At 38.2% G+C, this 16,647-nt stretch overlaps 1 protein-coding gene across 8 annotated transcripts in view; it reads left to right on the top strand.

Moving 5' to 3' along the window:
* ZBTB38 (zinc finger and BTB domain containing 38) overlaps window positions 1-16,647 on the top strand; it is a 53,061-nt gene that overhangs the window by 30,021 nt on the left and 6,393 nt on the right. For 6 of the 8 annotated variants that reach the window (XM_033005388.2, XM_033005387.2, XM_042794266.1 and 3 more), the window contains 2 exons: window positions 1,943-2,052; window positions 7,135-10,184. The exons of the other annotated variants lie outside the window; for them this stretch is intronic. In XM_033005388.2, coding sequence (XP_032861279.1) covers window positions 10,167-10,184 — 18 coding nt within the window. In that variant the 5' untranslated portion in view covers window positions 1,943-2,052; window positions 7,135-10,166. The remainder of the gene's footprint in view (window positions 1-1,942; window positions 2,053-7,134; window positions 10,185-16,647) is intronic. 8 annotated transcript variants of the gene reach the window in all.

Below are 16,647 nucleotides of genomic sequence, written 5' to 3'. Positions count from 1 at the left end.
TATAGCCAGAGGTGCCATAAGAAATCTTGTGTAAACTTCATCCATTTTACTCTCTTTGGCTAAGGGGGCACGTAGGAGCAGGTGCAGTTTTTCACACCTCCAGCACAGCCTGCAGATGTTATTGTTATGGGGGCTTGTGGGTTTTTTCAGTTTTATCATAGAAGTCTAATTGTTGATACTGAGTCCTCCCTTTTATAATTGAAATGTGTTCTTTTATCCATGCGAATTCCATTTCTGCCTACCAGAATATCTATACAACGCATGAATAAAAATTAAATACAACTACGTATCATTCACTCAGACACTATCCTACTTGCTTTTCAATGACCTTTCTGATTGAGGTTATTTCTGCCTCTAAACTTAATTTTGATTTGAAACTGCAGGTCTCTCAGTGTGAAACTATGTGTTCGGATAATATTCGTCAGACTGTTAGACAGACTCTGGTAGTAATGAACGGGTACCAATTAACCCTTTCGGGGCATCTAGTGTCTCTTGTACTTTATCATGTGATTTGCTTTATTATGTGTAATATTACTTTTGAATAGAATTCAAAAGCTTTTATTATCAAATTTGGGAATTCTTTAGCTTTGGTAAGATCTTTTACTGCTGGATTCCTCCAAATGTGATGTTTTGGCTTCCCATTCACCATAATATTTCAGTCATTTGTGAATACAATTTTATTGGTATTTGAAGCAATAATAATGGCTTGATGCAATTTTCTTTCCTTCAGGCCTTTGTTACAGGCAGGTGTGAGCTATAGAATACTTACTCAAATCAGGATATACTACAAACATACTTAGCTAAGCCAACCAAAAAAATTAGCTCACCTTCTTACCTTTTAAAGCCAAAGTAATGGATCCTGTATTTCCTGTATAATGCTATTTTTAAAACTATATGGTATATTTGCGAATGAAAGATGGATCTGTGTATTCTTAATTACTGCTATATAAATGTCTATCAGCTGAGTCATAAGGCCTAATCAGTAAGATTTTGCAGTTGCTCTATGGAACAATTTAATTTTGTTTAGTATCTTTAAAACAAAGCCCTGTTCTGAATAATTTTTACACTATTACACAATAACCTTATTAGGATGTTTGATACATAATAACATAAAATCAGGATGTTTGACAATGAATAATCATTTAAGCAGAGATACAGGAAGTGTATTCCAGAGAACAAGAAATGCCTAAAAATGTCATTATCACAGAGTACTGCAATGACATCTGTGACAGAAGAGACCAAAAGAAAAGTGGCAGAATAGAAAGAAGAGAAAGAAAAGGCCTTTTGAGAGACTGCAGGAAAAAAAAAAAGATTAAGGCTTTGAAGATAAAGGATAACTTGTAATTGGTTTCAGCAGTTTATGTGGAGTCAAGGGAGTTGGCTATCAATGGTGATTGTTTCTCCCTGTACCATGGTTTGTTTTCTAAACTGGCAAACTGTGAAGCTAATCTTAAAATACACTTGCTTTTCCACTGACTTGACTTAGTGAAACTCAGGAGCAGACTAACTGAGGAAGCTGTGAAGCCTCCATTATTGACATCTGATTAAGTAAATGTGTAAGGAATAATTTAGATATAGTTGAAGTGGGGGAAGGGAAGTAGAGGCAATGATTGTTTTTACCCTGATTTTTCCAGTGACCCCAGTGAAAAATTATTTTAAACTTGAAACTGTTCTTACATTTCTGTCTAGAACTTACTATGAAACATTATGTCCAGTTTGCACTACACGGGTTAAACCATAATAAAACAATGCAGGCAGAAGTAGTATTCACAACTGTTTGGTTAATGGTATTGTTTTATTGATGATGTTTTGTAAGCCTCCCCAATGTAGATTTGGAGTCCTACAGCACTCCAGGGAAAATTTTTATGAATTCTACAATGTATCTGGAAATTAGTATTTATCTAATAATTTAGTGATTAAATTTGGATTTTCCCCTTTGCAGGCTGATACACAGTAGCCACAAAGTTCACAAAATTACTGAGATGGTTTTGCCGAAAATACCTGTTGATACCACATTTAAAAGACTCTAACAGAAGAACAACCTGATTTTAGGTGGGTAAGTTCATGGGGTGATTGTAGCAAGCTGAAATCTCCTTAAAACTCAATAGAAACAGTGCTAAAATATTTAATACTTTAAAACCACTGCATTATGTGATTTTTTTTTTTTTTAGTTCTATCTTTTTTAAATAATATTGTAAGGGTTGTTCTCGCTATGGTACCACATTGCTCTATTCTCGTGTCAATATTGTTGGACTTTTCCAGCTCCCACTGGATTTTTATTGCCACAGAGGTTGGACAAACAAAATCAGGCAGAACAGATCTCTGAAACAGGTTGTTACAGCCTCCAGTGGTCTGTACAAACCAAACATATTGGCAGGCAGGCAAACCTCCTGAGCTTGCCAGAATGTGAACTCTGGATCCCAGTCACTAGTGTTGGTTACAAATCCGTGCCAATCAGTAGAGGTAGAGGAACTCCCTTAGTGCCAATGCCCATTTCTAATATTGTTGTTTTGGTTAAGCTGTGTATAGTTTATCTGATCTCTACCTTTATACATGACTGCAGTTGGGGTAGTAAAAACCTCTCGAATCATGAGCTGCAAAGATCACTTTGTAAATTCAAGTATAGTATTGTGATAAATGATCAGGATATTTCAAAATAAGAGTTTCACATTTTGCGTGGCTTTTTCAAATATTAGCAGTTTGCTTTCTTCTTACTGTGAATGTGCAATAGTCATCTTGGTTAAAATAAATTGTGTGGTATCCGTGCATTAGATTTGAGATATGTATGTACTGAATGAAAGAATGAGTGAAATCCTGATTAATTCATTAATTTTGAATATGGTTCTTTGTATCGTAGAGTATAATTCGCGTTACAGAAAGGGAGTAGTTTCATTGATTTCAGTGGCACTATTTGCACAAATTTCTGCAGGAAATAGTTTGTTGCACCATAGTCATTAATGCTGTGATATCACTAAGCAGAAATAAGTAATTAAGGCTACCAGGCAGGATGTAAGATAAGGAACCAAATTTAAAAAACAAAACCAAAACAAAACCCAAAACCTCTTCAATTCCTAGAGTATCTCAAAATGTTTTCTATATTTAAATTTACATTTAATACACAATGTTGTATGATGCAGAAAATTGTAATGGATTTTCAGAGACAATAAGATGGCATTGGTTTAAACTAATCAGAGAAACATTAAAATTAGATAAATTCAGGTTACCTGGACTTACAGAAGCAATGGGCTACAAAATCTAAGTTGTACCTATTTAAGTAAATTATCATAGAACACTTGCTCAGTATATTTTAGATAGAATACTGGGCTATAACCTGTTTCCTTGGCAACCACATACGAATAAAAGGTACATTAGCAAAGCTGCAGATGTGTGTCAGTGAATGCTTATTAAGCAGCCCAATGCATTTACATACCATGTGCTCACAATAATGCATGCATCTTGAAAATCACCATTTAAAAGGTTTCTGGACATGGCCCAATATGGATTCTTTATACTCAAAGTTTTTAACCTAAAAACATCATGTTTTCAATGGAAATATCTCTTATTTTTTTTCATCACACTTTAAATTGGACTTGCAATAACTGGACAAAAGTGGCATGGTAGCCTTGGTCTGCAAATGGAAACCTTTCTCCAAGATTCTGAATACTTATAGCATTGCTTTAAGACAACAAAATATGAATGGAGATGAAGGTTTACAGTGTCTTTCAGAAATGCCTGAGTCATTCTGAATTTGAATCTTGCACCAGCATTCAGAAGTAAGTATGATTATACTGTTGTACACAGTGACAAACTAGAGCCACTAAATAAAAATGAAACTGGTGTTGCTTGTAGCACTCTCATTCTATTCAGCGTTTCCAGGCAAAGGGATATGACCAAGTGTTGTTTTCTAACAGCCAACAACAGAAAAAAGCAGGGGGGAGAAAAAACTGTAGAAGTCAAAATGGCCGTTGTTCATGGACTTTCAGAATAAGATTTGGATGTAGTGTTGAGGCAGTACTCGCTCTTTCTGGGCAGGTGTTTGTATAGTAGTATTTTGGTTTACATTCCTGGATGTAAAAGAAGCTCAGATATATAAGATTAGTTTTGACAAATTTGTTTACTGACTTCAGCAAGTTTATGTACAGGTTATTTTTGGCCTTTCTTCAAGTATTATGTTGTATATAAAATGGAAGGCATATACAAACCTTCAAGTTAACTATGTTATCCCAGGATTATATATGTCCTTAAGAAATAAGTCTAAAATGCTAATCATTAAAAAGACAGGAAAAATGGGAATCTGAAAATCCAGATCTTAAATGCAGTTGGTGTAATCTGAGAAGTTGTTTATGTGATCAATAGCCTAATTAAAACCCCCTTGAAATCAATAAAAAGATTCCCATTGACTTTTTTTGGAGTGTGCAATGAGAGGTGGCTTTGTACATAACAGTGAGATTTAGCAAATAAAGATTATCCTGACAATGTTAAACATTTCCATAACTCTCAACAGTCAAGTGTACCAGAATCTAGTATTAATTCCAGATACTTTGAACACTATCACATGAATGTTTTCATGATCCTGAACCATAAACAATGTTATAACATACCATCATGCTTTTGAGTGAATGAGATTGGGAAATTATTAGGGAGATGTAAGTCAGCTGATTTTTTTTCTTTTTATTATTTGCTGCTCCCCATCTGAGCTGAGCTCAGGGTCAGGCCAGGATTTGTGCCTGGGGTAATTCACATTGGTGGTGCAGCATAAACCAGAGCTGGAGTCATCAAGATTTTCTTCTTCCTGATAGCTGCTACCTGCTTTTGCTAGAGTCTTTCTCCACTGCATGAGTAGAGGCCCTGGTATAGCTTTTAGGTTGGAAACGTGCAGCAGGATGGAAGAGGAGGAGTAGGGCTTGGGCCGGGCCACTTAGGCCAGCCCAAAATGGAGCATAAGAATATTCAAGAGCATATAGCCAAAGTAATTGTGTGTCCAGTAAGTTGTCATAATAAATGGCCACACTAAAGCAATGATTCAGAGCAAGAGCCATCACTTGTGCATTGTTTTTGGCATGCTAAAGTTTACCAATATAACAGCAAAAACATAAAAATATATTGCAAAATTTTAAGGAATACTGGAGATCAGTGGTGGCCAGTTAACAGCTTGAAGACCAGTTCTAGCTTTCAAAATGGCTGTGTCCAGCCATCTAGCAGATCAACTAGATCAGGTGTTTCCAGGGGAAGGGATTTAGCTCTATTTTCAGTCTAGCATGATTTGCTAGATTAGCTGTAGGAAAGGGCAGGAATGGCTGCGTTGGCCTGGCCCCCAGCACACCTGACTGGGAGTAGCAGCAGCCGCTGAGCGTGCAGCTTGGCTGCTGCTTTTGTGGACAGTGGTTCAGATAGTCAAAGGATTTTTCCTCTGAGAATTGGAAATTGAGAAGCTAGATTCAACGACTTTTATTTTGTCTTTCTGATAACTGAATGGGCATCACAATACCATGTAGTAATTGTCAAAAATTAACAAAAATTAAATGTTTGATCTGTTACTTTTGTTTAAAGCTATTCAAATATATAAATTATATTTGACAACAGTTAAAACAGAAAAATGTGTCTTCTTGTCACTCTGTCTGTAAACAGAGCTTCATGATTGCAGTTGATCTATGCTAGCTAAGGACTGTGGTATGTCCCAGAAGTGTAGGAGGCTAGGAAGTGGCTTGTCAGCAGCACATAAAGAAATGAAAGGCTGTTGTGGTTTAGGCCTAGATGGCAACTGAGCACCACACAGCCCCTTGCTCTCTCCTCCCTCCCAACAGTGGGATGGGGAGGGAAATTGAGGAAAAAAACCCTCATATGTTAAGAACAGTTTAATAACTAAAATTTTCAAATATAATAACAATAATAATACATATAATAATAGTTGTAATGGAAAGGGATATAACAGAAATAAAACCAAAGGGAGAAAAAAAACCCCAAACTACCACCCAAACTCAAGTGAAACAAGTAATGCAGAACATAATTAATGTAATTGCTCACCACCTGCTGACTGATACACAGACAGTCCCTGAGCAGTGATCTGTCCCTCCTGACTAACTCCCTCAGTTTCTGTACTGAGCATGATGTCCTATGCTATGGAATATCCCTTTGGCTAGCTGGGGTCAGCTGTCCTGGCCATTCTCCCTCCCAGCTTCTTGTGCACCCACACCCTGGCAGAGCATGGGAAACTGAAAAATCCTGAATTTAGGATAAGCAGTACTTAGCAACAACTAAAACATCAGTGTGTTATCAGCATTATTCCCACACTAAATCCAAAACAGAGCACTGTACCAGCTGCTAAAAGAAAAATAACTCTATCCCAGCTGAAACCAGCATAAAGACTTAAATGGAAAATAATACTGAGATTGTTCAGAGATAGCAAGATGTAAAGTCAGCTGATTCTTAGTAGCAGTACAATATAAGCTTTTGTACTGTGTGCAAAAGAAGAATTTGGATTTATGTCACTTACTGCTGTTGCTTCATTTTCTTATTTAGACTGGTGGAGAGACAAAGGTATAGTTATACCTTTAAAAATTGCTTGCATGTCTTTTGTTTAGTGTTAACAGGACTCACATTAGGCCATGCCTAAATTCTAAGAAGGCCACACACCTTGGATAAAGGCTTTCTTTGGTGCACGTGCACAGCTCATGCACCAAAGAGCAGGCAGCAGGTCTCCATGCCTGTGCGCCTTCCCCTCCACATGATGCTCGAGGAGAAGGGCTACACAAAGGAACTCTTTCCCTTGCTCATGTAACAGAAAGGGGTGTGAAGCCACTTTAGGCTGCTGGGTCCTTCTTGCGCCCCACTTCTGAGTGAAGTGCTGGCCTGCCTGAGGGGGAAGAGGAGCTGTGTTTTCCTTCTCAGCAGCACCAGTGGCTGCTTTGACCTCAGCAGTGAGAGCAGTGAAGACAGTCCACCCAAGCGCTTTCCTCACGGACAGGCTGGCCTGCGCTAGGCACCAAGAAGGAAACCAGTCAAGCCCTGACCAAAATCCTGACACTCATGAGGAATTTGCAAGAGTTGGTAATGCTATATATGTTGTTTCCTGCTGTTGTTTAAGAACTGAAACTGCTTGACTAGAGAGGAACATTGGAACATTTTTTTCCCTAGGCAGTCTGAAATACTCTTAAGGAAAGAATACCATGTGCCATGAGTTGCAGAAGTGAGATTATCAGACCTCAGCAAAGCATCCAAACAGCACCACTTCAGTAACGCTGGAACTGTTTTATACATTTTAAAGGAGTAAAAGTTTGCTGATGATTTTCTCTGTATCTTGCAATTTCACCACATAAGTAATCCACTGATAAACTACTTGGACTCTATTTTAAAATAACATATTTGTGTGATGTTATGTGCAATCATTTATATGTCTAGTGGGAATTGGTACACATACGCTAGCAAGGTTGCTATTTTTAAAGTGTGTAATTTTTACTGTGGCTTATACCCTGAAATCAGGACTGCAGATGCAGATAAATCTTGTCCAACTTCCCACAGATACCAGTGCCAGTCCATTCACATAGGTCTGACTACAGCACCAGTTCCTCCATTTTCTTTTCATGCAATTGGTTCTACATGAAACATTATAATGAGAATGTAACATCCTGGGTGCGGCTAAGATGGCCTTATAAAGAATTTCTTACTCTGAAGAGTATTTTTAATACACCAGGAGATGCTGGGACTGTGAATTTCAAATAGCTCATACTATTTATATATAAATGGAAATTAGCACCTTCAATTAAAATACTAGTCACAGAAAAATTTTTATTTTTTTAGTGGATGAGCTGAAATTGCCTTAAGAAAACACCCTATCAACTAAAAAAAAAAAAAAAAAAAAAAAAAAGTCCGTTTTCTCCACATCTATTACATTGTCTATAGATATTAAGACTGCCAGAGCATCAAATGTATCTGCTATACAAATGATGGTTATGCCTCTGATTTTCAAAACAATTTTAAATAACCAATTTTACTTAAGATTTAGGAGGAATTCATAACCTTATCTTCCTTAAATGTTTCATGTAATCTAAAAAGATACTTGTATTTATTGTTGCTTGCCTTGCTGCTGCTCACTAATGCATTTCTTTCTTTAAAGGATTACAACAGGTTTAATTTAATCCATATTATTGCATTGTTACGGACAACACATTTGTCACAAGCACTTCTTATGAGACTTGTGTCAGAAATCTTTATTTATATATATATTACATATATGCACCTAGAACAATATTAAAGAAACAACAGTAGATAAGCAATAGACAAAGTCCATGTTTAAAAGTAACCTACATGTGAGTTATGAAACTCTGCTTCTTAGTTAGGTTGGAATAAAAAATAAGGTTGTGAAAACTTTGGGACACACTTTGCTTTTGCAATCCATATTGCTGTGTTCTTCAACTGTTCCACCTCCCATAGCTGTTGGTAAACAGCTACTGATAAGAACAGCAGTTTGTCATGAGATGAAAGAAACTATTTTTTGGTAGCATAGAGTCCAAAGCTAAAAAGATACTTATTGCTTCAGTACACAAATTTATTTGTAAGAATTCCAGTGATCCAGAAGCAGTAATTAACTCTCCACAGAGATGTTCAGTATTTCTAAGATGTTTTTTAATGTGGATTGTGTAAAATAGTTAAAGAAGAGGGATGTACACGAGTGTTAAATTACAACAATTTCCTGACAAGAATAAATTTATTTCCATATCTTTTAAACAACCAGGAAAGCATATGATAGTTCCAAGGCAGAATTGCTGGGAAAAAGACCTCCCCTCCTTATAATAGTGTATATTAAGTTGATACAGTTTTCTCAGATAAGCAGCATTTATCATGAAGGAGCTCTAGCAAAGTTCTAACATCCAGGCCCATCAAGGGTGACAATTGTGAAATTGTTTATGCTTCTGGATTTTGTTTAAAAGGAACTGGTTCCTACTATTCAGTGCTCCTAAGGCATAGGCTTAATATTTGAAAACGAAGTAAACTGTCCAGCAAAACCTCATACAATATAACATGTAAAAATGAACACAGGTTAGTCTTAGGCAAAATTAGTTTTTTCAAGCAAGCTTTAAGACAAAAGCAAATTGTCACGTTTTTCCAACAGTGTTTTCCATCTGTCTCAAAGCTGTTTTTCTCTAAACTTTATGATTCCAAGTACTGGAAAAACAGGTTTTGCTAACTATGTAAAGTGGGAGGCAGAGAGAGAGAATATATAGTAAGACTGTACCAAATATATTGGAGCATCTGGTTAAATGAAGTGAAGCTAAGCATTTGTTAGTGGTTATGAAGCAGTAATAGTATTGTTGTGTTTGTTTCCTGAGGCAGTAAATAATCTGAAGAAACCGAAATTTGAAAATAAACATCCTCATGATACTGTATGAGTTTCTGTATATACTTAAAACAATATATATATAAACAGGTAAGGAAAATAAAGTAAATGTGACTAGGCTTCAGTAACAAATGTAATTTATTCCAGATACTGATTTTTCAAGGAAGTACTTAATCTGTCCTTTTTAGTGAGAACTTGCAGGAGTTCTGAACGGGACTACGTACCTCCGCAAATGCTTTCTCCCTATGGAAAAGGCTTTGAAAGAGAGAAAGAAAGGCAATAAAAATCCTTTTGTTCTGTTTAGGAGGAATTCTAAACGATGTGGACAAAACTGGACCGATGACCATGGAGGGAGGGGTTGGATATAGGGCACACTGGATTTCCTCATTTTTCTAAATTTACAGTCCTTGCATATAAACAACTTGTCCGATACGCTCCGTACCCCAGCTGGCTGCGTTAATTAAGCACAACGCATTTGCTGTGAAATAAGCACGTGAAAAAAAAAAAGAAAAAAAAAAAAAAATAACGCAGCCGCCAGCCGAGGAGGAAGGCGAGCCGGGGCGCTGGAACCAGCCCGCATTTCACAAGCCACAGGCAAATCTGATTACCGGGGATTATCGGAGCAAAATGGCTGCTGCGCCCTGCTGCTGCCGGCCGCGGGCCGCGCGCCGCGGCGGGGCTGGCGGGCGCCGGGGGCCTCGCGCCGCCGGGAAGATGGCACCTGTCACCGCGCGCTGCGCCCGCGCGCCCGCCGCGCCCGGCCGCTGAGCCGCCGCCGCCGCTGCTGCTGCTGCTCGCCTCTTCCTCCCCGCTTAGCGAAAACCCCGCAGGCATGGTTTATAATCGCCAGGTAGCGCAAAAACAGTGAGTTGTTCTACGTTCGACCGTGAGAGTTGCGTGAGCGTGTCTGTGACTGCGAGGAGGAACCAGACTGCGCGCTAACGTGCACGGCTTCCTCGGCTGGAGGCTTCGTTTAGTCCCGAGCACAGTTATTACCCATAAACAGGAAGTGTCTCCAAGTTATCTGCAGCTGACGGGGCGCCAAGAGTTTGATGTCTCGAGAGGCCCCGCGCTCAGGCAGGCAGACAGACAGACAGACAGACATCCTGGCCTCAGCGCGCCGCCGCGGGAGCTCGTGTTTTGTGTAATTCATGCAGGATTACGAGGCGATCGCGTTTGAACCCTGCGGCAGCCGCCAGCATCCAGCGCGGCTGAGAAAGCCTTGATTTCGTATCTTGCTTTAATGAGGAGCGGGGCCGGGGGCTTAGCGCGCGCGGCCGGCTCCCCCGTGTGGGCGAACGGCGCGAGGGAGCGCGGGCCAAGGGCGGGGCCGCCGCGCGTGGGAGCGGGGGGGTGGGCAACAACCTTTCGGTATTGGAGGGGGCATCGGGAACTGCAGGGTTTGGGTCGTTTGTTTCATTTTATCATGATCTTTAGAGCCAGGTGAGTGACGGGGTGCCCCGCTGCAGAGGCGGGCCTCGCTTCGGGCTGCAGAGGGAGAAACGTCCCTCGACACAAAGCGTAAACCTGTCCAGAGCACCGATAAGGTTTTAAAGGCCGTTTTCCGTGTGGTGGGAAACGGTCATAGAAAGTAAAGTAGGAAGTGAGAGATTGAGTTAGGGATGCTAATAGTTGGAAGGAATTACCACTCTGAGAGAATGGCTCAGCTGGTGGCTTCAGAGATCTGCTAATACTAACATAATGTTCTTTTGCTAAATTCCACACCCTCACCCCCCAGCTGTCTGAATTAAAAAGTTAGAGGAAACAGTATGAGGCTGAAAAAAATGATTTAAAGTCTAGAATGCTTATGAGGATGTAACAAATAGAAAAGTATTCAATGGTAATAGGGAAGGATGTGAACAGCAAGAGTCTGAAAGAGAAAAAATACAAATGTACTCGTAGAAATAATGTGTAGTTATGTAGACAGAAGCACTAAGCTACATGCCGCTGCAAGCTATTAAATATAATTAGACATCATTAAAACTTCCCTTCATGCCTGAGGTGGTAAGGAGACTGCAGGGACCCTGTCCGAGGCAGCCCTGTGTAGTCGTACTGTCCAGAGGGGGCTGGCGAAGAGATTCCGTAAAAAAACAGAGCTACCATCATGAAAGCGATGGTCGGACAGTAGGTTTCCAGGTGGGCAAGATTCAGGATACTAGAACTGGGGGGCATGTGGTGTGAGAGCACGTGGTTTTTGTTTGGCTTTTTTTTATTTGTTTGTGATGCCTAGCGCCATTTCTGCTCTAGAACAAAATAGTGCCCTTTAGGAGAGTTAGATACAGATACATGTTCATCTTAGCTGGGGAAACAGGCCGGAAATAAAGCAGAGGCAGCTTTCAGAGTAAGTTAATAGAGTGGAATGAAACTGAATGTAAGAACCTTATGGCATGAATGTGTTTCCATAGTGTCACGTTGGTAAGTACCAGAAAATACTAGCAACTTTAAAATCCCAGTAGAAATGCATGGAATAAGAAAACAGAGGAAGAACTGTTACTACAGTTTATCAGGTATCTTGCTGGTTTTTATTTTGCCTTGGTACTAGCAAGTGGCCCTAATGTTTGGGGTTTTTTTGTTGATGCCACTAGCTTGTCATTCGAATTTAGGTGGCCAAAGTGGAATAAAAGAATCTCTTCTTTTATGTAATGGGGTACACTTGCCTGGCAGTGGACTGCAAAAGTTAAAAAAAAAAATATTCCTAGATTGCAACAGTCTTCTTTGGTAGGAACAAATTTTATATTTGTTTAGTATTCACTGGCCAGTAAAACTGTGATCTCTTTGTTTACTTCAAAGTACTTCTAATATAAAAATTAATAGTAGCTTCTTCCCTCTGCAGTTTCCATGTACAGCTGTCTGCTCTTATAATTAGCAGTGTCATCTGTGAAGAAAGTATCAAAGTAGTCAAATATGTGTTTGAATACATCAATCTCTGATCTTTCTATTAACTTTTAGTATTACTTATTTTCACTTATGACTGTTATCCTGGAGTGATATTCTGTTGATGTCAGAAAAGGTAACATTATAGTTTAATCAGCCTGTTGACCATTACCCTTAAGTTTCAGATGAATAATTAAATCTTATTTCTCAAAGTGATCCAACAAATTCTAATTATGGGTTAAGTTTGTTATTGTTTTCACAGAAGATGCACAAATAGTAAGGTAACTCCCAATCAAAAATTATACCATTCAGAAGCCAAAGTTATCTATAGGTGCACCAAAGACTATTAAGTTATACTACAAAGGTATTGTTCAGATTCCTAAGAAATTATTTATGTCTAGATTGAGAGTAAAAAGTATCAACACACATATTTGTGTCAAAAACGAATGGCTTAGTAGGCTGAAGGTTTTGTTGACCTATAATAGGTCAAATGGTATTATGTTTTGGGCAATGTTATAAATACTACTAGAATTTCTTTAATAATTCTATAATAAAAATCATACAGAAAAAGAGTAACATTCTAAATTGACTTTCCATTGTTTTAATTGGAAATACTGAATAATAATAATAATACACAGGGATCAGACTTTTCAGTTGTATCTTCGTCTCAGCAGAGCTCACTTGGAAACTGAAGAGCAGGTTTTGCTTTTGAAGAATGAACTGCAAATGGAATGTAAAATATTCCTAAAATATTCCATTTATGTGGGTGCTAGATAGAGCATTCCAATTTTGTTGCATTTCAGACACATTTTTCACAAATGCAAGAAGCAAGATAGAATAAAAGGCAGTAGAGAGAGAATCATTACACACGTGAATAAACGGACTGTTTAGGGAATGCATAGGTTGAAACAGAGAACCAAGAAGTATTGGCTGGAATTTTTCTGTATAACTTTCCAATGAGATACATAGCAAATAGTTTAGCACACAGTAAAAAAAAATTAAGCCTTTAGATAGCAAATAATAGTTTCTACTACATTTATACAAGGAATCTAGTTTCGTATTTTACCGAGTTTACCAAAATATCCAGGCCTGCAAAAACGCAATTTAGGTACATGCAAGTAGAAACTGAAAATATTAACTTTTCTCCTTAGGAGGTTAAATTTTGAAATAGATAGCTGAATAGTGAAACAGCTTGGGTTTGTAGGCCTTGTTTATAAATGCCTATTATGTGTGGTGGTGCAACGCCCCCCACGCTGGGCTGCTCAGTGTTTGGTGTGATTCCCCCCATTCCTGGGCCACACACCAGCCCAAGATGAGTTGAGAAAGGCAGCAGACCAGAGCATTTAGGCACCCCCTTAAGGTACCTGGCTCCTGCTTCCCCTGTGGCTTGGGAGCGATAATGACAATCGATCACCTCCTGACAGCCCAGTGCATCTGCACCTGGGTCGTGGCCCAGGGCAGGTGATGCCAGAACTTCAGAATCTAGCGAGTTCTGGGCCTGCACAACTGGTAGAAAGTACCAGAGTCTTTCCTCATCCAAGTGGAGCTGAAATGGAAAATTACCTGACAAAAGTCAGTTATCTTTGACCCTATAAATAGCGATTCCAAGCGAGACCCTTTGAGCTCTCCCGGTCTGTAGCGGGCTGTGACCAGCGTCTCCCCTGAGCTGGGACTCTCGGGCTCAGAGTTCTCCAAGTTTGAAGATCATCTGCCCACAAAGCCAACGGAAGGCCAGGGTGAAGTCAGGCTTCTTGACTCTCAGTTATCACCCGTTGAGAAATACTGATACGTTGTGAGTATTTGCTCCAAACTTGAGAAGAGGGAAATCTTAACCGTAGGCCAGCCTCTTCCATCCACCCTTTCATCTATCGGTGGGCTTGGATAGACACACTTACCTTTACGAGTGTGGATGTTTATATATATTTCACTGGATATCCAGGTATTTCCACGCTGCTTGTGTGTGTGTATGTGTATGTCTTGTTTTACATATATATATAAATATGCACACACACACGCTTTGGTTCAGAAAACCTTGTAGCAAGTGTGAATCTTGTCATTCTCAAATCTGTAATCACGTTGCTATTTTAATCGCATTTTACCAAATCACTTTGTTAATCTTTAAATCGATCAATCATTATGTGCTGCTAGAATTTAACCTTTGATCTACCTCACACCAATAATAAATCTTTGCATTGCTATTAAATCATAACCGTGTGAGATATCTTCATCTGCAACAGTATAGAAATAGCAGTCTGTTATATTTAGCTAACAGTGTGTCAGATGATGTGTCTTTGAAATAAAACCAGCTGTCTCCAATAAAAAAACAGAAGAAACACAGTCAAGTTCCTATGGGCAGTTCACTGGGAGGTAGAGTTGACATCACTTATTTCCTATACTCCGGAAATAACTCTATCAATAGCTCCTGTTGTGAAATGTTTTTGATGTCCGACAGTTGGTTTCTAATACCACATCACATGAGCAAGTCAGATGTAATCTCAGACATTGTCAATGAGAAAAAAGAATCAATTATGGGATAGTGGCTGCTTGCTTGAAGAAAAGTGTTCTTGTCAGTATTTCTTCTGTAGAAGACTCAATACATTAGAAACCATCTACAATTATATATGGGTTTTCAGATACAAACCAAAGTAGATAGCCATACCTAACTACTGTGAATTTCAGGTTATTGTTCCAGGGGAATAAACAGTATTTCAAGCCAAATAAATGTAATAAACAAATACATTATAAACTATGATTTTAAGATTTAAAGGCACAAAACAATCCATCTAGTTTTACATCTCTTGTGAGTGACCAGAGAAGAAAAATAATATATGTCTACATTTCTATCACAGTTATACTGGTGAATTAATTTCCTGACATCTGTGATAGAAGCATCAGAAGTATTTTTTTGTGAATCACAAATTTGATTTTTCTGTATTCTGTGCATTGAAAATTCTCAGCTACTAAACTGTATTAGAAATTTTGGCCGTTTGCATAGGGAATACCTTCCTGATGGAAACAGTGGCCGTACTACAAAGTACAAATTTTACTTCCAAGTTTCATCCATAACGTACCAAATTATGATCGTTTTCATAGTACATGGTGTTTGTCTTCACAGTAGGGTTGTCACTCTTATGTAGTTCTCTTTGCAGTGAAGTAGGTGGTGGATGTGTGGTAAAGTGTCCCAAGTGTAACTAGATTACCTAGAGCAAGGGTGTATGTCCCATATTACTTACTTTGTGATAAAGACCCTAATTACAAGAAAGGATTATTTCTGAATAGCTTGTGTGAGAGTGCCAGCGTGTTCTTAATGGCCGTTGCTGTTTGCTTAGTGAATATGGGTCAAACCCTTGTTTCAACATTGGGATTGAACCCACCTTAATAAATATATTCACATTTTTAATGTAAACCATTTGAGGGTAAGAGTCATTATAAACATTTTCAAGCTTGTCATTTAAGTTTGGAACAGTAGATGGAATGTTTGGAAGGTATTCCTAACTTAGACCACTGCAGTGTGGTACTATTTTAATCTACCTTACAAAATATCTGTAGTTGGTCATTTTCTTTAAAGGTACATTTTGATTCAACAAGTTGAAAGAAAAAAGGTCTTTTCTCTATGCAGATTTTTTTACTGTAGTGATTGGTGAGTGCCAGCAGGACTGTTTCTCCATGACTTGAAGTCATAAATGGGCAATAGTAGAAAACACTACTCAGAGATGGAAAAAAAGGAACAAAACTCATTATATGGTACAGATCTGAATTTGAACAAAACAAAAACATCATCTGGTTAAGTCAGATTTTTCTCCAGATACCTACTGTCAAAATCATCCATTTTTTCAGTCTATTTTTCATTCATGTTTTGCATCTTTTATCTCAAATAAACCAGTATATTCATACAGTAGCAGTCTGGCTAATCTAAACTTTTTTTGTCAGCATTAAACCTTATTATTATAAATTGACAGTTATTTAATGGTATTTACTATTGCAATTAAATATTATTTAGTAGAACTTAAGAACACACTGTCAAATAATGAAGTGTGAGCACTATAAACTGTAACTGAAGAAAAAACATTCTATTACTCTCTACTTCTTTTATTCACTGAATTTATAAATTCAATTATAAATTTTCAGTCATTTTAAAATAAGTGTAAACTATTTTAAAAAATTTAATCACTATTTTAAAAATAATATTCTCTATATGTAAAGAGTGTTGTACGTATTCCACTGTTGTTTACAAAATTTGTGTTGCTTGTGCATCAGTTTGTTTATAAAGCCTTATCCTGTCACTGAAACTTTATTGCATGGGATATCTGATTCCTGTTTTAAATATCAGCTTAATAAGGGGATCAGATGCAGTTGTGTTGTAAAGGCATTGTCTGACAAATAGCCCCAGAAAACAAAGTCCCCAGTATCCACAGAACCACAGCAATTCAGCCTTCCCC

The sequence above is a fragment of the Tyto alba genome, unplaced genomic scaffold (assembly GCF_018691265.1).
Source record: "Tyto alba isolate M040663 unplaced genomic scaffold, T.alba_DEE_v4.0 Super-Scaffold_10, whole genome shotgun sequence".
NCBI lineage: Eukaryota > Metazoa > Chordata > Aves > Strigiformes > Tytonidae > Tyto > Tyto alba.
The sequence above is the reverse complement of the archived record's forward strand: the minus strand, read 5'-3'. Positions and strand labels throughout refer to the sequence as shown.